Raw genomic sequence first — 26,604 nt, 5'->3', positions numbered from 1 at the left:
TTTATAATTTCGAATAAATTTTTTATTTTCAGTAATCGCAGACGTCCCACCCGTAGAATGTCTGTACAATAAATGTCTTTCATGGATATGGGTTTGGATTTATATCTTTTGCGAGTCTAAATTTTTGGCAAATAGGTGAGTGTTTTTCTAAAAAAAAAAGGAAAATGCAAACAAAGCCATCGTTAGTTTATACAAAGTCTTTTATGCGCCTAGTAATAAATTTAAATAAAATATTAGGGAAGAACAAACCTAAGTGTAAATACAGCTTGGCTTTAACTCTGTACAACACTCGGCTGGGTACTGAAACAAACCAATCGACGATGACGGTATTATTATCCCCCACCCGGAGCTTTTCAAATACAATGGCGATAAGTTAATAAAACGCATGCATCAGCTTCTTTGCAAAATATGGGCGGACAAACGCATGCCTGACGATTGGAATCTGAGTGTTTTTTGCCCAATTCACAAGAACGGGTACTCTGCAAACTGCACCAACTATCGTGGAATCAGCCACCTCAGTATCGCATATAAGGTACTGTCAGTGCGGCTTCAGACCTGGTAAATCTACCATCGACCAGATATTCACTATGCGCCAAATCTAGGAAAAAACCGCTAAAAAGAATCGACACATTTCACGTCTTTGTCGATTTTAAAGCCGCCTTCGACAGACCGAAAAGGAGCTCCCTATATGCCGCAAGAAATTAGTTTTTTCTTATCGAAAAAAACCTGTTTTTAAATTTTTGATGTTGCTTTGCCCGGCACCTGAAACCAGAATCTTCGGTGTGGTATGCAGATCACGCTACGACCACACAACGGCAAAATGTATACGGCTGCGCAAAATGACGCTGGGCAACACCATCACCTCAGTCAGAATAGGGAAGGACCTCTTTGAGCTGTTCGCAACTAAACAGGGTTTCAGACAGTATGACCTCCTATCGTGCGATTTCCTTTAATTTGATGCTGGAGAAAATAATACAAGCTGCAGAACCTAAACGCTGTACCTACTGTCATCACGCAAAGAGCCCGCGCATCTGCGGTTTGGCAACTCCGCCACTGTTGGCAGTCATAATAAGAGTTAGTAAAAGAGTTCGTTTATTTGGGAACCAGCATTAACAGAAACAGGACCAGCTTGTAGGCAACTGAAAAATAAAGTCCTCTCTCGGCAAACGAAAACATGCTCTACACTTCACTTAGAGTACCCGTCCTAATATATGGGGCAGAAGCATGTACCCTGAAAACATTTGACAAGACGGCTTTCTGAGTGTTTGAGATAAGAGTTCTTCGAAGATTTCACGAGCCTTACGCAGACATAATAGAGCAAACTAAAATGCAGAGGCTGCGCTGGCTAGGCCATGTTATGCGAATGAAAGTATTTTTTATCGGAACCCGCCTACGGAAGCAGAGAGAGAGGGCGGTCCGAATTAAGTAAGTTCTTAAAGTTAAAAGTTGTTATCTAAAAAAAAATTGAAATAAACAAAAAACTTTGAACATATGTATGTATGTATGCTTTAACTGTTATTTACTTCACTGTCACTAACGAGGTTTAATGACAACATTTTAGAAAACTCTACACAGTGCGGTTGAAATTTTATCAACCTTACAACTAGCACTGCATCCAGAAGTTATCGGGAATGCAAACAAGCATTAGAGAGAATTGGTTTAGGAGTTAGAGAAATGCGCATGCGAAGCAGTGGAGATAAAATCGCCTTTCCTCCCGTGACGTTGTGCCTAATGGCGGTCCCACGGGATTTGCACACATGTAGATGATTCGCAATCTTTGCCCATGCGCAAAGGATTGATGGACTTCGATACAATTTTGAAGGGGATGGAACTGCATCTTTGTCCATTTTGGGACTACTTCGGCACCATTTCGTTAACATCAGAATAAGTTGAAACTATTTCGAGACTATTTCGGGACCAATTCAGAACAATTCCAGGTTCTCTTCGAGACTATTCTATGTATCAATCCAGGAATTTTCTCGAAATTATTATTCAAAAATAGTTTCAAAATGATCCTGACGTTCCAGATTGGTTCTGAAATAGTATAGAAATAATCCACAAGTGAATCTGCCCTGAAATTGTTCCGAGTTGGTCCGCCAGTAGGCTCGAAATGATTCCAAAAATAGTTCCGAAGTGTAGCCGAAAAGGCGATTAAACTGCCCAAAATTGTCCCAAAACAATCTCGAAACTATTCTGAACTTTTCACGAAATGATGCCTAAAAAGGTTCCGAAGTGATCCTGAAATTCTTCTGGAAATAGTCTTGAAATGATTCAAAAAAAATTGTCGCAAAGTGGCCCCGAAAGCATGCTTAAACGGCCCAATATTGTCCATTAACAGTTTCAAAATAATTCTAAAGTTTTCGCGAAATTATACCTAAAATGATACCTAAAATAATCTCGAAGTGATCCTGAAATTATTTCGAATTGATCACGAAATAGCCTCGGAATGATTCTGAAGTCATCCCGAAATGGTGCCCAAGTAGTCCCAAAATGATCCAAGAATACGAATACGAAAACAATGCCAGTTTTGTCAAATTGGTTCTAGTTTTGGCGATATTCGGACCTAAAGGTGTAGAAAACGCATATTTTCGGTACATTTCACGGTCACGGTCACGTCATCTCAAGAACTTTTTTTGAAGATCTTAGTTGTACCATAAAGTACCAATGCTACTCTTAAAAATCCTTTTTGAGCTTTTAGATAATCTTTTTTGCTTCTGAGAAACCGTCCATTGAGATTTACTGGTTTTCGCGGTATACAGAAATTGAAAAAAACCGAGCATTGAAGAATTTGTCAAACTCAGTACTAACAATTATTGATTTCTCAAAAGCAAAAAATGTTTTACTAAAAAATTGAAATCGATTAGGAATGGTACTTTCAGATGAACTAACGTTATTAAAAAGTTTTTTTCTACAACTGTCATAACCTCAACTGTACTTAAAAACATGTTTTCTGCACTTTTATGCTCAAATTTCGCAACAACTTTAAGTTCCGGGACTGTTTTGGCTGCAGATTCGTGTTCACCTTCGAGAAAGTAGTGCCCCAGTGATATCGCAGAAAAATGCCCTTTTCGCAATTTGGAAAATTATGCCATAATACTAACATTTTTGTGCTTAAAAAAGAAGCGGGATCGTCATCCCTAGTACATATATATAGCTGCTTATATTTATTATAAGCTTTTATTTAGTTTCACTTGGCTGTTGTCTGTAATCAAATCTTACAAGTTAAATTTGATACACTTCCCGGTGTCCGATTGAGCTGATATTTTGCACCCATGTATAACTCCGATGACAATGCAATATTACTTTGCGAGAAGTCGATAACAGAGTTATCGGTAAAGATTTGTAGGTACTCACCTTGGCATAAAAGCCTAAGTCCTCAAGAACGCAGGTAACATCGCTTTGTTTGTGTATGCAACGAACGTAGAAGATAGGCTGTTATCGCTAAATGTTGCATACTTTTTGTTGCATTCTTTTCTGCGCACTTGATTTTGTTTTACAGATTTTTGGCTATGGAACAGAGCGGAGATCTGCAATGAGTAGTTGTAAACTGAACGCGATATAGGCAAAGTCACAATAAAATATGATTTTAAGTTAGTTAGCACTCAATAGAAGAACTTGACCGCTTTTATTAATAAAATTAGGACTGTGATATAAACTGTAAGATTTAATAATTTAGGTGTAAAGTTTTAATGTTAAAAATATATAATTATGTACAATATAGAATTTTTTTTGTCGCAGACGAAAAAGCCTAATTATCGCTAAAGGTTACAATGAACTTATAAAGTGTTATATTTCTTTACATTCAATTTATTTTTTACTTTTTAGTTAATTAATCATAAAAGCGTATTTTTAAAAAAGTTTTTTTTTCTTTAATTTTATTATTTACTTTTTAGTTAATTTTATTAACCAAAAGTAAAAGCTTAAAAACAGTTTTTTTCTTTAATTTTACTTATATCATGAGCCGATTATATTGGGGTATATTCATAATTGAAAATAAATGTGACTAAGTTAGTTGAAGCATTTTTGACAGAGAGCACATATAAAATTGTGTCGAAACAGTGTTAACTAACTTAAAATCATATTTTGTTGTGACTTTGCCTATGTCGCGTTCAGTTTACAACTACTCATTGCAGATCTCTGCTCTGTGGGTTAAATCTGTTTTAAAATAAAATTCCAACTTTCGCTTAGCAGAAAAGTATGCAGCATTTAGCACCAGGTTGTCATACGCGATAACAGCCTAATTTCTATTTAGTTAGGCTGTTATCGCGTATGACTTTGGGCGACGTTCGAAAAAGTTTTTTTTTGTCTTTAATTTTATTTTAGATGAATTTGTTCATGTTTATTGACTAAAATGAGCAGGTTAATGGCTCCCGTACACTGAAACGTGACCTCTTACATTTATTAAACGGATGGTAACATTTTTAGTTTGATTTTCTTTTGCTAAAGCGCCCATTACTGATACTTAGCATAGACTTGACTTGACTTGGCGTAAGCTTGGCAACTTAGCCACGATTATACTCCACTTGGCGAATACAATCTGGCATTATAATCAGCGTTGAAATTTATTTTTAAATAAATGTCAATTTGTGTGACAAAATGTCAAAATGAAATGGAAACAAACAAATGGCATCTCAAAATGTAAACGTCACTTAGAACTTACATAGAAAATCAAAATTCACCAGACTTCCAAGTCAAGTTAAGTGATGCTAAGTTTTGAGTAATCAGTAACATGCAGTGTTCATTTAACAGAACTGACAGTTCTCAAGTCAACTGAAGTCTATGCTAAGTATCAGTAGTCGAGCCTTAAGGGAAATTAATTTTTTCATTCAAACGCGACTTTACTTCGATGTCAACACTTAAAACAAGTAAGGAAGGCTAAGTTCAGCTGAGAGCTTTGGAGACAAAATAAGGGAAAATCACAATGTAGGAAAATGAACCTAGGGTAAACCTGGAATGTGTTTGTGTGACATGGGTATCAAATGGAAGGTATTAAAGAGTATTTTAAAAGGGAGTGGGCCATAGTTCTATAGGTGGACGCCATTTTGGGATATCGCCATAAAGGTGGACCAGGGGTGACTCTACAATACGCGTGTACGATACGGGTATCAAATGAAAGATGGAAATGATTATATAAAACGTAATGGGCCTTAGTTCTATAGGTGGACGCCTTCTCGAGATATCGCAATAAGGGTGGACCAGGGGTGACTCTAGAATGTGTTTTTGTGATATGGGTATCAAATTAAAGGTATTAATGAGGGCTTTAAAAAGGAGTGGCTGTATATGTGAAGGCGTTTTCGAGATACTCATTAACACCGTACAAACAAATTCTAGAGTCACCCCTGGTCCACCTTTATGGCGATATCTCGAAAAGGCGTCCACCTATAGAACTAACGCCCACTCCCTTTTAAAATAATCATTAACACCTTTCATTTGGTACCCGTATCGTACAAACAAATTCTAGAGTCACCCCTGGTCCACCTTTATGGCGATATCTCGAAAAGGCGTCCACCTATAGAACTAAGGCCCACTCCCTTTTAAAATACTCATTAACGCCTTTCATTTGGTACCCGTATCGTACAAACGCATTCTAGAGTCAGCCCTGGTCCACCTTTATGGCGATATCTCGAAATGGCGTCCACCTATAGAACTAAGGCCCACTCCCTTTTAAAATACTCATTAACACCTTTCATTTGGTACCCATATCGTACAAACAAATTCTAGAGTCACCCCTGGTCCACCTTTATGGCGATATCTCGCAAAGGCGTCCACCTATAGAACTAAGGCCCACGCCCTTTTAAAATACTCATAAACACTTTTGATTTGATACCCATATCGTACAAACAAATTCTAGAGTCACCCCTGGTCCACCTTTATGGCGATATCTCGAAAAGAAATCCATCTATAGAACTAAGGCCCACTCCCTTTCAAAATACTCATTAACACCTTTCATTTGGTACCCATATCGTAGAAACAAATTCTAGAGTCACCCCTGGTCCGGCCACCTTTATGGCGATATCTCGAAAAGGCGTCGCCCTATAGAACTAAGGCCCACTCCCTTTTAAAATACTCATTAACACCTTTCATTTGGTACCCATATCGTACAAACAAATTCGCCTTTATGGCGATATCTCGAAAAGGCGTCCACCTATAGAACTAAGGCCCACGCCCTTTTAAAATACTCATAAACACTTTTGATTTGATACCCATATCGTACAAACAAATTCTAGAGTCAGCCCTGGTCCACCTTTATGGCGATATCCCTAAATGGCGTCCACCTATAAAACCATGGCCATCTTAAAATACTCTTTAATACCATCCATTTGCTGCACATGTCATACAAACACATTCCAGGGTTACCCTAGATTCATTTCCCTACATGGTGATTTTCGCTTACTTTGTCTCCATAGCTCTCAACTGAGTATGTAATGTTCGGTTACACCCGAACTTAGCCTTCCTTACTTGTTCATATTTGATACAGAATTATGGAATTTTTTTAATTTTTTGTAATTTTCGATATCGAAAAGTGGGCGTGGTCATAGTCGGATTTCGGTCATTTTTTATACCAAGATAGAGTGAGTTCAGATAAGTACGTGACCTAAGTTTAGTAAAGATATATCGATTTTTGCTCAAGTTATCGTGTTAACGGCCAGCGGAAGGACAGGCGGTCGACTGTGTATAAAAACTGGACGTGGCTTCAACAGATTTGCCCATTTTCACAGAAAACAGTTATCGTCTTAGAATCTATGCACCTACCAAATTTCACAAGGATTGGTAAATTTTTGTTCGACTTATGGCCTTTGTGCACAATTTCAGTACGCATATGGATTATGACATCTTCGTTTTCGTCGAGACGTGGCTTAATATTAGCTTTTTTGATAGTGAATTCTTTGACTCTCATATATTTAACGTATTTCGTAAAGATCGAAACCCAGAAAAAACTGGTCGCCGCCGGGGCGGTGGCGTTCTAATTGCCGTCAAGTGTCAATTGCATGCATTCTTAGTCCCACTCAATAATGGGGACTCTTTGCTTGATCAGATTTGCATCTGTATAAATGGGTCTACTACGCAAGGCTCTCTATATCTTTTGGCGTCGTACGTGCCACCCGGCAGTACATTTGAGCTTTACAAGGCACATGCCGATAATATTGTATATTTTGCCCTAAACAACTTGAACGATAATCATCTCTGCGTGCTAGGTGACTTTAACCTTTGTAATATTCTTTGGTCGAATAACTCTTCTAACTATGGTCTCACTCCTAATAATCTTGTTTCAAATCATGAATTGTACTTTATCGATAATGTATTTAGTCTTAATTTATGTCAAATTAATGAATATTTCAATGCCCTTAACAAGCTTCTACATCTTATATTCGTATGTGATAACATTTTTTGCGAATTAGTGGGTGTGTGAATCCAATTACTCATAAGGACAGGCATCACATACCTCTGATTATAAAATTTAATTTTTATTATTTTTACCCGGATGCTTCTGTGTACAGACTAACTTTTAACTTTTCCTTGTGTGATTTCGACTCTTTTAACAATTTCTTGTTTGAAATAAATTGGGAGGAGTTACTTGGGAGTCTTGACACCTCAGAAAGTTTTTCGGTTTTTAAAAATATTTTGTTCAACCACTGCTTGGATAAGATTCCGGTCCCAAAGAAAAGACCTTACAAATTGCCGTGGTACTCAAAGGACTTAAGTAAACTGAGGAACACGAAGAACAAATATCTTAAAAAATTTAAATGTACCAAGAATCACACATTCTTTGCTAAATATAGGCACTATTTAAGGACTTTTAATAATTTGAATAGATCTCTCTACAATAATTATATTCGCAATATTGAGGTTAACATAAAATCTAACCCCAAATCTTTTTGGAACTTTATAAAGTCTAAAAAATCTTGTGCCAGCGTACCTAAAGGGGTTTTCCTTGATGGGAATTCTGCACAAACCCCAAGTGATGCAGCCAATTTATTTGCAGCTTTTTCAAATCAAATTTTACTCTGGATGTTAACATTCAACCGAATGATTTTTCAGTCAATCAGGACACTTCCCTTAATTTTGGAGTTCTCTGCTTTTCCTGTGAGGATATAAGTAAAGCCATTGATAAACTTAAATCCTCCTCTCAAATACCCGTCTTGCTAAAAAAATTGCTAAAAAATTGTCCGGCTTTGATTAATCCATTGAGACTGATATTCAATAAGTCTCTTATTTCTGGGACTTTCATTGATGATTGGAAGCTCACTTCCATAACGCCCGTTTTCAAGAGCGGTAACAAGAATGATGTCCGAAACTATAGACCTATATCCAAGCTATCTACGATTTCAAAACTTTTTGAACATGCGGTCAATGCAAAGTTGAGCTTTGCTCTTAAGTCTCTCATTTCTCCCTATCAGCATGGATTCATCGCTGATAGGTCAACAGTTTCTAATCTAGCTGTATTTAGTGAATACTGCATTGACTCCTTTTCAGCAGGTTCCCAGGTGGATTGCATTTACATAGATTTTTCAAAAGCTTTCGATAGGGTGTCTCATAGTGTTTTAATTAACAAATTGCGCCATATCGGGTTTCATTCTTCATTTCTGCTGTGGATAAGTTCCTACTTATGCAACAGGCATTGTGTTGTTACTACTGACGACGTATCCTCCAGTCCCTTTATAGCGACATCTGGTGTTCCGCAGGGAAGTATTTTAGGCCCTTTACTATTCGTTTTATTTATTAATGATATTGTTAGTTGTTTTTCATTTGCTAAGTGTTTACTGTATGCTGATGATTTAAAGTTATTTTCAATAATTAGGGCACTAGAGGATGCCGTGATGTTACAAAATGACATCAATAAGCTACATCTGTGGTGCGAGAAGTATCGTCTCTCTTTGAACACGTCTAAATGTTTTCAAATAACCTTGTCTAAGTCCGTTAACATTTTGAATACAAAATATAGTATATCTAATTGTGATCTTCAATCCGTTAGTGAGATTAAGGACCTTGGCGTTATCTTTGATACTAAGTTTTCTTTTACCAACCATATAAATTACATAACTTCCAAGTCATACTCCATGCTTGGTTTTGTTAGACGCAATAGCTCGAAATTTTCTCATCCCTATACTATCAAACTGCTCTATACATCTTTTATCAGGTTTCGTTTAGAATATGCTGCTTTTATTTGGAGACCAAGTAATCTTACAGTTACAAACCGAATTGAGAGAATACAGAGTTTTTCTGAAATACGCCCTTCGGCGTTAAACTTCACAGAACCCATCCCTTCTTATTCGGCTCGTCTTATGCTCTTAAGTTTGAAGTCTCTTGAAAGTCGTAGATCCATACTTTGCTTATCCTTCACGTATGACATTATTAACGGGTCCATTGACTGTCCATATTTGTTGGAACAGATTCATTTCAATGTCCCGCAACGCACTCTCCGGAATTTTTATCCTTTCTAAATTTGATAACTTTAGAACCAACTATGCTAATAATGCCCCTAAAAATCGCGCTATTCGTGAGTTTAACTCCCTGAGTAGCAAGTTGCTTTGGACTTGTCGCTCCCTAAAGCTAATTTTTTGATAATATTGTATTCAGTTCTATAAGTAGTTGGATTCATACGGAACCATAAGTAGATTGTTCTTAATATTTTTAAGTAAATTTTATATTCTAGTCTGTAAGGATTGTAATCCAAAGGCTTAAACAATAAATAAATAAATAAAATAAAAAAAAGAATTCTAGACGAATTAAATGAAAAAGGGCGGAGCCACGTCCATTTTGAAATTTTCTTAAGGTTTTGTAATTTGTTGCACCATATCATTACTGGAGTCGAATGTTGTCATAATTTACTTATATACTGTAAAGATATTAAATTTTTTGTTAAAATTTGACTAAAAAAAAAAAATTTTTTTTAAAGTGGGCGTGTTCGTCATCCGATTTTGCTAATTTTCATTTAGCACACATATAGTAATAGGAGTAACGTTCCTGCCAAATTTCATCATGATATCTTCAACGACTGCGAAATTACAGCTTGCAAAACTTTTAAATTACCTTCTTTTAAAAGTGGGCGGTGCCACGCCCATTGTCCAAAATTTTACTAAATTTCTATTTTGCGTCATAAGGTCAACGCACCTACCAAGTTTCATCGCTATATCCGAATTATCGCACTTTTTCGATTTTTCGAAATTTTCGATATCGAAAAAGTGGGCGTGGTTGTAGTCCGATTTCGTTCATTTTAAATAGCGATCTGAGATGAGCGCCCAGGAACCTACGTACCAAATTTCATCAAGATACCTCAAAATTTACTCAAGTTATCGTGTTTATGGACGGACGGACGGACGGACATGGCTAAATGCATTTCTTTTGTCGCCCAGATCATTTTGATATATAGAAGTCTATATCTATCTCGATTAGTTTATGCCGTTACGGATTACCGCTATGCGAACAAAGTTAATATACTCTGTGAGCTCTGCTCAGCTGAGTATAAAAAGTAAAAAAAAAAAACGAATTTTAAGCCTTGGAAACTAAGGGGTGGAATTTTATCGCAATTCGGTTTACTTTACTATCAGTTGAAGTTTTCAACACCAAAATGTCGGAAAATACTTCAAAGATCGCTTCAAGCTGAGTTGCAATGGTAAAGGGATTATATGAACTGCATTGGGGGTAAATTTCATACGAACTGCTGAGTGAAAGTTATTGTGTGGCCACGGCTGGTAATTTAATGTAACAAGAAACCAAAATTGATCCTAATTTCAGAAAAAAGCTTCGTGGAGTGTCGAAAATTTAATCGGCGTTCATCTACCAGTCGTGGGAGCGCAGCGACTGAGATTCAGCAGAGCAAGCAGTGAACTATATTTCACCTGTACTTCAAGCAGTAAGCATCTCGCCCGTACATGCTAACTCATTTTTAAACGGTTTTATTTAGGTTGAGTTGACTGGCACGAATTTTGTAATTGAAATTTAAGTAACTTCCCGATAAGCTACAGGCTTGAAACTTGGATTATATTTCAGAACCCGATGACAAAGCAATAATAAGAAAAAATCGCCGCTAGGTGGCGCAAGGATAGAGATATTCACAAAAATCATATTTATGGTCCGATTTGGCTCATATTTGGAACGCATAATACATATAAGAATAGAAAGCGACCTATGACGAAAAAATCGCCACTAGGTGGCGCAAATATCGAGATATTGAAAAAGATCGTATTTGTGGTCCGATTTGGTCCATATCTGGAACAAATATTACATACAGTCCGGTAGAAGTGACATCAAAATAATATGGAGTTGGAGGAGGGACAAGCATTCGTGGCGCAGAGTCGAGTAAAGCCTTTGGAAGGATTATGTATTGAGGACTTAGATTTTAACAAATTGTCAGGAAAGAGTCCTTGTAATAATGAGTCACTAAATGAACTAAGTAGAATGAGAAATAATAGGCAATTAAATAAAGACTAAAAACTTGAAAATAAAATAATTAAAAAAAAATGTTTAAGTTAAACGGTTTTATTGAAAACAATACTTACATGAAGTAGTGGAGAGCGGGGTACATTTGACACTGGGGAACATTTGACTTTACTGTCTGTAGTGTGTACGGGGGCCTTTATGAAAAATATACAGATGTGGAAAGGACCTTAGTCTTATAAAAGAAACAGCAAAAAAATTCACTATTATATTTCAACGCGTACGGAAGTAACACGTGTTTTTACATTTTCGCAATCTTTGTTGTAATTTTTCGTAGATCGGACGTAAGCTTTATTCAAAACAATAAGAACCGATAATTTTGTGGCATCCTTTGAAATAGGCCCCCCTGCAAGTGTCTTTATAAAATTAAATAGTAATTTTTTCTGAAGTGAAATACAGTTTGCAAAGTTCAAGAAAACGGAACAGTAAGTAGAATGGGCACCTCTGACTTTCGCCAAAGGGGCACATTTGACAAATGTCAAATGTTCCCCATTAAACATATGTTGATAAATAATAAAACAAATAGTTTTCTATTTCCCAGTTCTAATATAATAATGGTTCGTAACTACAAGAGAAATACCAACCGATGCCAGATAAATGAGAACGATATGAAGAAAGCATTTCAGACATTAGGCATAAGCGCGAAACAGCTACGTTCGTAGCGGAGAAATACGAGTATAATATAAAAAGAACAACTTTGGTCATGCGAATGAAGAAAGTAGATTCTTTGAGGAACGATTCGGGCTCTGGAGACGACAGTTGTGATAAGAATTTTAGTTATTACTCTAAAAACATAAGCCATCAAACGCTAACAAAATTTCAAGAAGAACAATTTGTTGAATATGCATAGAAGTGCGCGTTTTTTGCATACGGATTGTCTTACGATATATTTCGAGGATTTGTTTATGAGTTTGTGGTCGCAATAACATATCATGTCCATCTAGTTGGATAACTAATAAGGCGGCTGGAGAAAGCTGGCCCTATGGATTTTTGAAGGGAAATCCTTGGCTTACACTAAGAAAGCCTGCAAAAAACAAGCCTAGCTAGGCTTGAAAAAAAAGCTTGGCTAGACATTTCAAAATTCAAGTTATTGGACGACGAGGTATGAAAGGTTGGAGAATGTGTTTTGGTCGGCTTCGGGGAAAATTGCAAGAATCCCTTTTATTTGAAGAGATATTTTGCGATTCCACCCACAATATAAATTATTTGCATAGTCTATCTCCAAACAACTGATTTTTTATACAACCTGCTATAAAAGACATATCTATAACACTTAGAACCAAGATTGAGTTTAAACTTCCGATTCCAATAACCCAGCATCAATTTGTCGCAGCAGCACCAAATAATTATTTGATGTTAAATTTGACGGCTTATACATAAAATAGTTTTTCTAAACTTCAATTCTATCTTTTGTTATAATAAGTATAAATACCTACACTGAATCTAAACTTGAATTTTCTCTTTCTTATAATAAGCCTTAATAGTACAAATAAACTGAGTATTTTTTTAACAAAATATTCACAAATAAATTATTGAGAAAACCTAGCAGAAAATATGGTCAAATGTACCCCGGAAAAAGTCAAATGCGCCCACTGTGGGGCACATTTGAATAATTATATAACAATTTTCAAATGCAAATAAAAATTAGCTACACCTTTTTTCTATTTTTTTATTTTCATTATTGCACATGCAAACCCCGGACCTTCTACACATTTAACTCTTTTAAAATTATATTATATGTTATAGAAAATAAACGCCTTTTAAGTGAAAGTGTCAAATGTACCCCGTCCTCCCCTATTAATAATACTAAGAGCTAGAAAATAATTAGGTAGGTCCTAGGTACTAGTCATCACACTCCTTATCAATCTAGGGCGTTGATCAGACAATTAAATAAGAGCGTTGTGCGCGCTGATTAAGGTTCAGTTGGTCTCATATAGCATTTTCCGGTCAAATGAAACTTTTTTCAGGTCAAATGAAACTTTTTTCAAGTCAAATGAAACTTTTTTCATTTCAAATGAAACTTTTTTCCGTTTAAATGAAACTTTTTTCATTTCAAATGAAACTTTTTTCAAGTCAAATGAAACCATACTACTAAGGTAATTGTCAATATATTTATATCGTACTTTATAACGCTAAGTATTTATCAAATTTTTCCTACGTTGTTAACGAAGTATATGTAGAAGAAGAATGTGCTTTATATATAATAGGAGTAGATACAAGTAAAAAATATAGGTGCTTATTTTAAGTGGGTGGTTAAACTGTAGTATATAAGTTGCCTAGCGTATAACCCTGCTACTTTATCTATTAAAAATTGAAACGATCAAAAGGCAAGGCTAAACTAAGCCGACCTTAACTGCAGCTTAAATTCACAAAGAAAATTTAAGCAAAAATTTTGCCTTCAATGTGGCTAATTAGAAATAGTTGTCTTAAAGAAAAATTTGGTAAATAGCGTTATAAAGTACGATATAAATATATTTTGACAATTACCTTAGTAGTATGGTTTCATTTGATTTGAAAAAAGTTTCATTTAAAATGAAAAAGATTCATTTAAAATGAAAAAAGGTTCAATTGAAATGAAAAAAGTTTCATTTGAAATGAAAAAAGTTTCATTTAAAATTAAAAAAGGTTCATTTGAAATGAAAAAAGTTTCATTTAAAATGAAAAAAGTTTCATTTGACCTGAAAATGCTATATATGACTATCAATAGAAATTTTACGCGTCCAACGCTTTTATTTAATTGTCTGATCAATGCCCTAGATTGATAAGGAGTGTGATGACTAGTACCTAGGACCTACCTAATTATTTTCTAGCTTTTAGTATTATTATTATTTCATGTAAGTATTGTTTTCAATAAAACCGTTTAACTTAAAAATTTTTTTTAAATTATTTTATTTTATAAATAATAGTATGCATACATTTTTTGTATGCGCGTGTATGTCATTGAAATTCTCCTAAACGACTGAACCTCCGATTTTGGCGCAATATTTTGTATGTGTTCAATTTTATTTGAGAATTTTTTTGATTCACAAAACATATCAGTAAAGTGGACGGAGCCACGCTCACAGGCAATACGAATTCCATCTTGTCGAAAATCCGAGCACGTTTTCGCTCAAACTATTGATATTTGAGTATATTTTAAGAGAAACTTCTATGAATTTTGTAACTGAAACTATGCAAACCAATTTGTTTTCGAAAAAGTTCGAGAAAATTTTACAAAAATTTCGAGTATACAGTTTTGTAGCCTAATCAATTTTAGTTCAAAAAAAAATGAGTAAAGGTCTCTCAAAATTCAAAATGAATTTTGAAATTTTTTTATGAAGTATTAAGAAAATGAGGTGGGGTGAGGTGAGGAAAGTGGGAGTCGGAATGGGAGTGGGCGTGGTAAAGGTACATTATGTATAGTCGCCGCCTCGGCGATTTTGACCTTTGCGTAACAAGTCACTAGAGTCACCACCTTTCCCTCGCTACTCAGTGGAGTTTTCCTCCTTTCCACTGCTTCCAAATACGGGTGCCGATAGGAATAGCTTCTGAGCCGGAGAGCCGTCTTTCATTCTCTTAATATGACCTAACCAACGAATCATTTGGGCTTCTATTTGTTTCACTATGCGCATGTCTAGTTAAAGCTCATACGCCGTGTCAGAGATAACGTCGTTAACACCGACAGGACCATAAATCTTTCGAAGAACTTATATCTAAAATATTTCAAAAGCCATCGCTCTTCGCCGAACTCTTTATCACATTAAAATATCTCACCTACTGGCGATTTTACGCGAGTTTTTTCAAACTTAAACGAGGGGTGAAGAAAAATCATTTCAATATAAGCACTTTTCCGTCGGATCATTACGAACATTCCTAATAAACACACAAACGCATCAAAGAAACACACAAACTCATACTAATATTAGCAGCAATAAAACCCTAATAGTTTTGGGACTTTCCCCTATTAATTTAGCTGTCATCGAATCCCTTAACAATTTTTAAAATTACTTCTTACTTAGTTTTAACCAGCCAACAAGTCGCGCCAGTCGGTTCTTACTTGGGCTAATTGAAGTCAATTGATAACATCAAGGGAATTTAAATCGTTTTACACCTGGTCCTTCCAGCGGAGTGGGACCGCCGGGGAATACCTTCTTGTATGGGACATTATCTTTCATTTGTAATGTTGGTTCCCAAATAAACGGAGTCTTTCGAAATTATGGCTGCCAACAGTGGCGTGGCTACCAAGGCCGTGACTTTTTACTCGATGACGGCAGGTACTTCGTTTAGTCCTCATTCACGATCAAACCCATCTTTTCTGCTTCTTTTTCCAGTTTGGAGTAAGCAGAACTTACTCTTCTCGTCACGCGCTCTTCCAAACGTAACGAAAGTTCCAGCAACAAAACATACTATTTATAAACACCGTCTTCTCATGTCAATAAACTCATATGTAACTTGTTAACATTTAAACATTTAAACAAATTCGGTTTAAAACACTTGAACATACAGTGCTTAGTAATTTTTATTATAAAAAAAATACTTTGTGCGATTTATCGCCGAGGAGATTCAGGCCGAACTTCTCTTCCAATTTGCGTCGTGTTCCTTTTAAATTTTTCCTACAAATTTCCTGTAAGCCCCAAGTTTAATGCCATGTCCGAACCCCAGGCAGGTTAATTTTCACTGAGAATCTTGCCATGTTTTATTTTTTCTGAGCCATAAAAAATCTTTGAAATAATCAAACTAATTCAAATTAATTTAACAATTTTTGTTGTTATATCGGACTTAATTTATATAAAAGCTAAAATTTTATTAAAACACCAATTCGATATATTACTTTTTATTGCCACTCGGCGCGTATCATATCAGATGCTTTCTCTCCGATCATAAAGGCGGCCGCATTAATGTGGGAAGTTGGTGGGAATGGAATGATACTAGTGTCTGCTACTCGGAGTCCTTGAATGCCATGCACCTTCAGCTCAGCATTGACAACGGTGGTAGGATCACTCTCCGGACCCATACGACAGCTGGCAACTTGATGATGCAAAGTGTACGAGAGTGTGCGTATAGAACAGCGCCAATAGTCGTCGGAGCCAAATAGATATTGTTCACAACCTGGTACGGGTATAGAGTGGATGCGTGTGTCCAATTTTTGCATAGCAGGCTGTTCGGTAATACGTATTGCTTCCTTAATGCCCTCCAACAGAAACTCCACATCCTCCTCGTCCTCGAAATAGTTGGGGTCTATGACTGGAGCCTCCAGAGGATTGTTGCTGTTCAACCACAAACGTCCTACAGACTTTGGATGGAATTGCATGATGAGAAAACTAAAATGTTGCTTGAATTCTAATGGCTTGAAGACTTTGTTGTAAAGCTCATCCTTGATATTGGCGCCTGCTTTTATGCCGATTCCCCAATCAGATGCCATACTACCAGCAGCTAAAATAATTTCGATATCGGGCATATCTGCAGATTCCTTTGAGCTAGGCACCTTTACAAATGTTAGCGCCTCAACGCCACCAATCGTAGAGAGCATGGTATTGCCATTACCGAGCGAAAAACTCGCAATTGTAAGTGGGTTGATCTTTTCGAGGTTTACCATATTCTTGGTTGAATTGACTGTAAAAGTTGGACCAAAGTGACACATATGATCGTAGAGCAGTTTGCCTACCGGTAGCTCTTTTATCAAAGGCACATTTATAGTTTCTAGGTTATCTGCAGGCCCAATGCCTGACAGCATTAGCAGTTGTGGCGAATGAAAGGCACCAGCCGACAGTATGACCTCTTTGCTTGCATTCACTTTAAACATTTTGTTACCATAACTGACTTCCACACCAGTGGCGCGTTTTGTAGCGGGATCGATTAGTACACGTGTGACATGTGCTGAAGTCACAATATGCAAATTCTTTCGACTCGAACGTATAGGTTCGATAAAAGCACGATAACCGCTGTGGCGCCTACCTTTTTGTGTGGTTCCTTGAACGTAAGAAACACCCATTTGCGATTCACCATTGTAATCAGTGTATGCGTGACCTGCTTGTTGTGCGCCTTCAACATAAGCATCTACGACTGGTGTGCGAAACCTTGTATCTTCAACGCTTAGCGGGCCTGAGCGATTATGGTAGACGGAGTTTTCCAAATCAACCAAATTAGCACCTTCTGATTTCAAGAAATATGGCAATACATCCTCGTATGACCAACCATCATTTCCAGCAGCAGCCCAGCGATCAAAATCTTTTTTGTTACCACGATTGTAGATCATGTAATTGATGGAGCTGGTGCCACCCAAAACCTTGCCGCGTGGCAAAGCGCACTCATTATTATTCATGCCACGACAAGAGCGCTCTTGAGGTACGGATTTGTAACCCCAGTTGGATTTAGTGTTTTGCAACAAAATAGCAGCAACGGGTATCGAATGGGCTAAACCTTCTACGCCGCCTGCCTCGATGAGATAAACCGACCAATTGGGATTCTCGCTGAGACGATTCGCTATAACACAACCAGCCGGTCCGCCGCCGACTACGATAAAGTCATATGTAGCATCTTGACGAGGAGCTATGGTGTAGAAAAAAAATTATTAAAAAATTTTATATTTTAACAAATTTATGTAGCAGCACATACGGTCGTTGTAGAGCGCAGCGGTCACGAGATTATCTACCCCGATGCCCAGCAATTGTAGTAAGCTTTGTGCCTGCGACAACTGCGCCGTACTGGGCGTAATCAGCAGGGTTGCCAAAATCAGAAAGAGGCACGTAGGGTTCATTTTATAATTCCGAATTTTCGATAATCGCAGACGTCCCATCAGTAGATTGTCTCTACAATTAATATCTTTCATGGATATGGGTTTGGATTTATATCTTTTGCGAGTCTAAAGTTTTGGCAAATATGTGAGGGTTTTCAAAAAAAAAGAAAGAAAATGCGAACAAAGCCGTCGTTACTTTATACAAAGTCTTTTATGTATGCCTAGTAATAAATATTTAAATAAGATATTAGGGAATAACAAACTTAAGTGTAAATACAGCTTGGCTTTAACACTGTACAACACTCTACTGGGTACTGAAACAAACTAAACGACGATGACGGTATCGAAAAAACCCTGGTTTTAAATGTTTGATGTTGCTTTGCCCGGCACCTTCTTCGGTGTGGTATCCGGACCACGCTACGACCACACAACGGCAAAATGTATACGGCTGCGCAAAATGACGCTGAGCAACACCATCACCTCAGTCAGAATTGGGAAGGACCTCTTTGGGCTGTTCGAAACTAAACGGGGTTTCAGACAGTATGACCCCCTATCGTGCGATTTCTTTAATTTGATGCTGGAGAAAATAATACAAGCTGCAGAACCTAAACGCTGTACCTACTGTCATCACGTAAAGAGTCCGCGCATCTGCGGCTTGGCCACTCCGCCACTGTGGGCAGTCATATCAACTTCGAGTTAGTGAAAGAGTTCGTTTATTTGGAAACCAGCATTAACAGAAACAACAGCATCAGCTTTGTAGGCAACTAAAAAATAAAGTCCTCTCTCGGCAAACGAAAATCATGCTCTACAAGTCACTTAGAGTACGCGTCTTAATATATGGGGCAGAAACATGGGCCCTTACATTTGACGAGACGGCTGTGTGTTTGATAAAAGAGTTCTTCGAAATATTTACATAACTCTACGCGTCGGCGATACCGGGTATCGACAAAGATTTTATATTGAGCTTCACGAGCCTTACACAGACGTAATCTAGCAAACTAACATGCAGCTGCTGCGCTGGTTAGGTCATGTTATGCGAATGAATGATGATGCTCTGGCTAAGAAAGTATTTTTTTTTTTTTTTTGGAATTCGCCTACGGAAGCAGAGAAAGAGGGCGGTCCCAATTAAGTAACTTAAAGTTAAAAGTTGTTATCTAGTCTGTAAGGTCTGAAACGACATTGACTAAAAAAAAATTTCATAAATAAAAAACTTAGAGCATATGTATGTATGCTTTAAACAAACAGTTATCTAAATATGTAAGCTTTAAAATTCTTACGTAATGGGATTTCAGGGGTGGTATTTACTTCACTGTCACTAACGAGGTTTAATGACAACATCCGTGTTTTTTTTTTTACACGCGTATACGTTTCGTTTGCGCGTGAAAAAAAAACGCCTATCCTCGCTTAGATAATGCTTAGGAGACCCATCTAGCGGCTGTGGTTAAACAACTAGCTACAGCAACAGGGTGTACCGAAAAGCGGAGACACAACCCTCTGTTGCATTTCTGTGTATAACATATAGCTGAATCAGTTGTGATAAATAGTGGACGCGCATAGAATATACAGAATTAGTGCAGAGGGTGAAACATATACACATATTTCGGTTACATCTGAGTATAATGCGTATTGAAATTTAGTAGTACTAATTTTATGCGTAGCAATTTCAGAGGTGTATTTAAAGTTTGTCGCTTAGCAGTCCATATAAAGTTTAAGCGTAAACGTATATAGACGTGAAAAAAACACAGCTTATGTATATCTATATTTGTTATAATAAATATAAGAGAAAAATTACTAAGTTAATAAATGGCGATGGTTACTAGGACCTGTTTCTGAATTTCAGTCCCTCATTAGCTAGCTTCTCGGGAGCTGAGCATTGAACTCGATACCTCCAACTTTTTGTTGCTGTTCCTATAAACACCATGTTTTTCTCCATATTAGCCGTGTTTTTTTTACACGCGTATACGTTTCGTTAGCGCGTGAAAAAAAAACGCCTATAGTCGCTTAAATAATGCTTAGGAGACCCATCTAGCGGCTGTGGTTAAACAACTAGCTACAGCAACAGGGTGTACCGAAAAGCGGAGACACAACGCTCTGATGGCCATAGGGTATAACATATAGCTGAATCAGTTGCGATGAATTGTGGACACATATATAGAATACATAGAATTAGTGTAGAGGGTGAAACGAAAGACACATATTTCAGTTACATCTGAGTATAATGCGTATTGAAATTTAGTAGGACAAAATTTATGCGCAGCAATTTCAGAGGTGTATTTAAAGTTTGTCGTCTAGCAGTCCATATAAAGTTTAAGCGTAAACGGATATACGAGTGTTAAAAAACACGGCTATTGTGTGGAATACTTTTAGGCGCGCTAACGAACGCTTTAGTAACACACTGGGTAAACACTGGGTTTATAGCAGTGCTTTTATAAGCAATACTTCCACAATTAACTAGCCGTGTTTTGTTTTACCCGCGTATACGTTTCGTTTGCGCATGAAAAAAACGCCTATCCTCGCTTAGATAATGCTTAGGAGACCCATCTAGGGCAGTGGTTAAACAACTAGCTACAGCTACAGGGTGTGCCGAAAAGCGGAGACAGAACCCTCTGTTGTATTTCTGTGTATATCACAAATTAGTTTTTTTTACAAATCTCTTGGCTGAGATATTCAATTGTTCATTTAACTTTAGCTGTTATGCCAATATTTTTCAGCCAGCTTATTTTCAAATAGGTAATTTTTCCAAAGGCAAAATAAATTACAGAGTTATACAGACTTAAAAAATCAGGCGGACAGCATAGCAAAAGGTAGGGTGAATTCCTCTTACAGCCGTCCTACAATTTCCACAGTTTTAGAACTCTACAATGCACCATCTTATATTTAAAGAGTCAAAAATCGCCAAAAATCTCTAAAAGAAAATCAAGTGCGCAAAAAAGTATGCAGCATTTAGTACCATGTAGTCATAAGCGATAATATCAATTCCCCGAGCGATTTGCCAATTTACCTCGAACAAGGATGAACTTGTCACAAACGTGTATCCAAATATTGGTGAAAACTATCTTAACCTAACTTGGTTGAGTGAACGCGCAATTTTAGCAGCCAAAAATAATAGCTGTGTTTTTTTTCACGTCTATATACGTTTACGCTTAAACTTTATATGGACTGCTAGCGACAAACTTTAAATACATCTCTGAAATTGCTACGCATAAAATTAGTACTACTAAATTTCAATACGCATTATACTCAGATGTAACTGAAATATGTGTCCATGTATCACCCTCTGCATTAGTTCCATGTATTCTATGCGCGTCCACTATCTATCACAACTGATTCAGCTATATGTTATACACAGAAATACAACAGAGGGTTGTGTCTCCGCTTTTCGGTACACCCTGTTGCTGTAGCTAGTTGTTTAACCACAGCCGCTAGATGGGTCTCTTAAGCATTATCTAAGCGAGGATAGGCGTTTTTTTCACGCGCAAACTAAACGTATACGCGTGTAAAAAAAAAAACTCCGCTAATGATGTTAATGAGTTAAATTGGACGATCCAAAACCAAATTCCGGGAGAATTGCAATCCTACAAATCAATCGATCGAATTGATAATGAGGAGGATATAGTAAATTATCCTACAGAATTTTTAAATTCTTTAGATTTGCCTGGAATGCCCCCTCATCATTTGCGTCTCAAAGTTGGATCTGTAGTTATTATGCTTCGTAATCTGCATGCACCAAAACTGTGTAATGGAACAAGACTGATTGCAACCAAGCTTATGAGCAATTTCATAATGGCAAAACTTTTAAAAAGACCGTTCAATGGAGAGGGATGCCTGATTCCGAGAATACCCTTGACTTCATATGATTTGCAGTTTCAGTTTAGGCGCATTCAGTTTCCAGTGAAACTTGCATAAGCGATGACCATAAACAAGTCTCAAGGATAGTCGTTGCAAGTCTGTGGCATAAATTTGGAGATGCCATGCTTTCCTCACGGCCAACTATATGTAGAGTGTTCCCGAGTTGGGAAACCATCAACACTTTTTATTTACGCTCCAGATCAGAAAACTAAAAATGTTGTGTATCGTGCAGCTTTGAATTGCGCGCATTGATTACTCTGCCCTTTTTATAGGGTGCAATAAAATGAATAGAATTCAATGATACAATATTTAATTTAACTTTGGGCAAAACGAAGTTTGCCGGGGTCAGCTAGTGTTAGAATATATATCACCGAGTTTCACGTTTATACTTTCTAAATTGCGGCAGGAATGACCAAAATCGTCTTATCTGAACGATCGGTTGTATGGGAGATATATGTTGTAGTGGTCCGATCCTACCGGATCCGACAAATGTCTAATATAATACAAAAATACATCCTTGTGCCAAATTTCATTGAGATATCTCAAAATTTGAGGGACTAGTTTCCGTTCAAACAGACAGACGGACGGACGGACAGAAGAACATGGCTATATCAACTCAGTTCATCGCACATATCAATTCGGTATACTTATTGGTGAGTCTATCTTCTATATTTCTCAACGTTACAAACATCGGACCAAAGTTAATATACCATTTCATGTTCATGAAAGGCATAAAAAAATGTATGTTAAACGGTTTTATTGAAAACAATACTTACATGAAGTGTAAAATACGCAACGAACAATATTAACCTTGTCATTAAGATTGACTACCCATCACCAATGAAGATTTCCAATACTTGCCAGTATTGGATAAAGTTAAGCTACTGAGTAAATGCATCTAATGGGTAGAGTTCCAATTCGTAGTTGATCTGGTGGGTAAAGTTCCAATTCATTGGGACGCGGCTTTGTTTGTACAATAAAGTTCAAATTCATCAGCACCATTGGGACGCGGCATTGTTTATACAACGTTGGCTATGCAGCTGACTTCTCGCATCAGCACTTTTTCATTGATTGGAGACATATATACCTTTTGGCGGATCATTTTGGCGGGGGCGTAACGTTTGCCTGTTTTAGAAAATTGTACCTCGCAAAATCCTGCAAAATGTTAAAAAATCCTGCATAGGTAAAATCCTGGTTTTCTAAAATTCTGCTTTTGCTAAATCCGGCTTGACAAATTCTGCTTTTAGTGTACTTACCGTTTAGATACACTTTCTGAACAACGAAATGAACCGATACATACAACAATTTATGACATCTGTGTGAATAGCATCCCTGTTCATAGAGCAACAAAAAATAAACGTCCGTGGTTCTCCAAAGAACTCAAACGTTTAAGGAATTTAAAGAATAAGTTCTATAAAAAGCATAAACGCTCTACCAATGCAAATGTTCGTGAGCGCTACTTATTTTACAGAGCTGAATTTAATAAGCTCAATAGATTTTTGTATCGGCGGTACATTCATAATGTTGAAAACAGTATTAAATGTAACCCTAAATTTTTTTGGAGCTACATTAAGACGAAAAAGAATTGTTCGGATATTCCGACATCGGTCCACCTTAGAGGTGTTTCGGCCAACTCAATTCCGGAAGCGGCTGACTTATTCGCTGAATTATTTTCCTTGAATTTCGTTACGGATAATAGTAATGGGGTTTCGTCTGAATATCTGCCAATTGTAGATACTTCCATCAATTTCGGGAAGCCATGCTTGACTGACTTGGACATAGCTAATGGTATTGAACAGCTAAAGATGTCAACCACAACTGACGCAGATGGCCTCTCGGCTGTCCTGTTGAAAAGTTGTTCATCTTTGATTGTTCCCTTAAGGCACATATTTAATATGTCACTATCTGCCGGAGTTTTTATTGATGCATGGAAATTGACTTTTATTACGCCTATCCTTCAAGGTGGTAACAAAAATGATATCGAAAATTATAGGCCGATATCCAAACTTGCCACTGTTTCAAAGCTATGACTGCTATACTGTTTGGATTCCTTTCAAAAGGGCTACCAAATCGACGCGGTCTATACTGATTTCTCTAAGGCTTTCGATAGGGTATCGCATCGAATACTACTGGCAAAACTTGAATGCTTGGGCTTTCACTCTGAGTTTCTGAAGTGGATCTCTTCTTACTTAGAGAACAGAAGTTGTGTCGTTCGTCTAGATAATGTGTCATCTTTTCCATTCGCTCCAATTTCCGGTGTCCCCCAGGGCAGCGTTTTGGGTCCGTTATTATTTGTCATATTTATTAACGACATATCATCTTGATTTTCAAGGTGTAAGTTTCTTCTTTATGCTCATGACTTAAAAGTTTACCATGAAATCAAGTGCTTGAATGATTCTTTAATCTTAAAAAATGAGCTTAGAAACTTATACCATTGGTGTGTCCGTAATCTTCTATTCCTAAATATTGGTAAGTGTCATTTTACCACTTATGCTAAAGGTTCTGGTCTAGTTCCTACATCGTATAGTATCTCAGACGTTCAATTAAAAATGTTAACTGAAGTTAAATATTTGGGTGTGTATTTTGATACCAAGCTGACTTTTACCACTCACATAAGCTATATAGTTTCTAAAGCGTACGCGATGTTGGCTTTTATCCGCCGTAACTGCTCATCATTTTCAGATCCTTATACTCTCAAACTATTGTACACATCTTTAGTTAGATCGAGGTTGGAGTATGCGGTACTTGTTTGGGGACCTTTTCATGCTGTTTATATCAAGAGGTTGGAGTCTGTTCAGAGAGCTTTTGTGCGCTTTGCGTTGCGGTCGATGAACTTTGTGGACCATGTACCATCATATCACTCTCGCTGTTTACTGATAAATCTTATGACACTAGACTCCAGGCGAACTCTGTTGTCAATGTGCGTTGTCTTTGATATCGTTTCGGGCTCAATTGACTGTTCTTACCTCCTCATGAAAATTCGTTTTATTGTACCCTGTAGTATCCTTCGTTGTAACGATTTGTTTTATATGGGTGTTGCTAGAACGGTTTATGCAATGAATGGTCCCCTTAGGAGGACACTTTCTCAATTTATTGCTTATTCCTATTCCTTGGCGTTTGATTTTAGTGTAGTATATTTACATTTAAGAACCTGATAACACTGGACCACGAATTTCAACTTTTTTCTTTACCAGAAACGCCGTTATGAAATTCGTATGTAAAATCACCCCCTGATTTCGAAAATTGAGTTCATTTTTGATTCTATGGTACCGTTTTTGAGATATTTGCAATTTACCGTTATTCGAAAAAACCAAAAAGGTGGCTCCCTTTAATTACGTATATCTCACGAACGGGTCAAGCAAAAGTTTACAAAATCGGAAAGACGATAAAATTTGCTATAAATGCATCATACATTGTTTTTTGCTCAACCATATAGTTTTCGAGATATTAGCTCATCATTTCAGATTTTTGTTTTTTTTTTTTATGAAAAAATATGAAAAAAATTACTTTTTGCGAGGGCAGCATTCCAAAACCACAACTTTTTTTCCAAATATTTTTTATTTACGTAAAGCTCTGTTTAATTAGAAAAAAGATAAGCTATCATCGAAGAAAATCGATGCAAAACTACGTAAGTTATAAGCGATCCAATAAAAATACCCAGGTTGCGCAATTTCAACGTATACCTCAAAACGTATGTATGGTATAAAGAAGAGTGAAATATCTAGCTATACTCTGTTTCTATTTAGTTAAAAGTTCAATTTATGAATGAAATTACCCATGTTTTTAAATTTTTTTTTTTAATTTATTTATGTTTGTACTATATTCTAACAATCTTTATCTTAATTTTATTTTACTATGTAGTCGAAATAATTATGTGTTCGACTTTGACGCTTATTCAGTTTAGGATCGGTTTCTCTTATGAGAAACCAGCAGTAATCACCCATCATTGCGACGTCCCAGAATCCTTGATATCGATTTTCAATTAATTTCATTTGCTGATGAAACCTTTCGCCATGTTCGTCACTTTCGTCGCCAAGATTTGCCGGAAAAAAGCTCAAATGTGAGTGCAGAAAGTGAATTTTTAACGACATATTTACGCCTGGAAAGAAAATATTAGTTAGGTAAACAAGTTATAGAATTTTGGGAAATTAATTTTAATAAGCCTTTAATATTAACCCATTTTCGCATAATTATTGATTAAGTCGTTCACTATCTGCTCGTAGTAAGGGCTTTTGTGTCTACCGAGAAAAGAAGCAACGACGTTTTCAAAGGATTCCCACGCTGCTGCCTCATCTGATGAGAGTAGTCCTTTGAATTGATTATTGCTGATCAACTTTTTTATTTGTGGTCCGACAAAAATACCTTCCTTTATCTTGGCTTGAGAAATATCTGGAAAAATTGTTTTCAAATAGTCGAATGCTTCGCCTTCTTTGTCCAAAGCCTTAACAAAGTTTTTAATGAGACCGAGCTTGATGTGTACGGGTGGAAGTATGTTTTTCTCTTTCTTGACAAGAGGGGTGTATTTGATGTTATCCACACCAACGGTAAACTCGACTCTTTCCGGCCAATCCTTTCTGACGTATTGGTCCTTACGAGCTCGG

General features: G+C 36.9%; 1 protein-coding gene across 1 annotated transcript; it reads right to left on the bottom strand.

Annotated features, from left to right (window-relative positions):
* Positions 1-16,089: 16,089 nt before the first annotated feature.
* LOC137247927 (glucose dehydrogenase [FAD, quinone]-like) lies at positions 16,090-18,221 on the bottom strand. Its single transcript, XM_067778853.1, has 2 exons — positions 18,034-18,221; positions 16,090-17,967 (listed from the first exon to the last, which is right to left on the bottom strand). The coding sequence occupies exons 1-2, from the start codon at positions 18,212-18,214 to the stop codon at positions 16,253-16,255; spliced, it is 1,896 nt and encodes a 631-aa protein (XP_067634954.1). The 5' UTR covers positions 18,215-18,221; the 3' UTR covers positions 16,090-16,252.
* Between the last annotated feature and the right edge of the window lie 8,383 nt (positions 18,222-26,604).

Source organism: Eurosta solidaginis, chromosome 4 (genome assembly GCF_040869045.1).
Source record: "Eurosta solidaginis isolate ZX-2024a chromosome 4, ASM4086904v1, whole genome shotgun sequence".
Lineage (NCBI taxonomy): Eukaryota > Metazoa > Arthropoda > Insecta > Diptera > Tephritidae > Eurosta > Eurosta solidaginis.
This window is presented reverse-complemented; position numbering and strand designations above follow the sequence as displayed.

Excerpts from the sequence above, each read along its gene's own strand:
- LOC137247927 (XM_067778853.1), bottom strand. The coding sequence starts at position 18,214 with ATGGGACGTCTGCGATTATCGAAAATTCGGAATTATAAAATGAACCCT. Across the intron at positions 17,968-18,033 it reads CGCTGCGCTCTACAACGACC|CTCCTCGTCAAGATGCTACA; the intron begins GTATGTGCTGCT and ends TCTACACCATAG.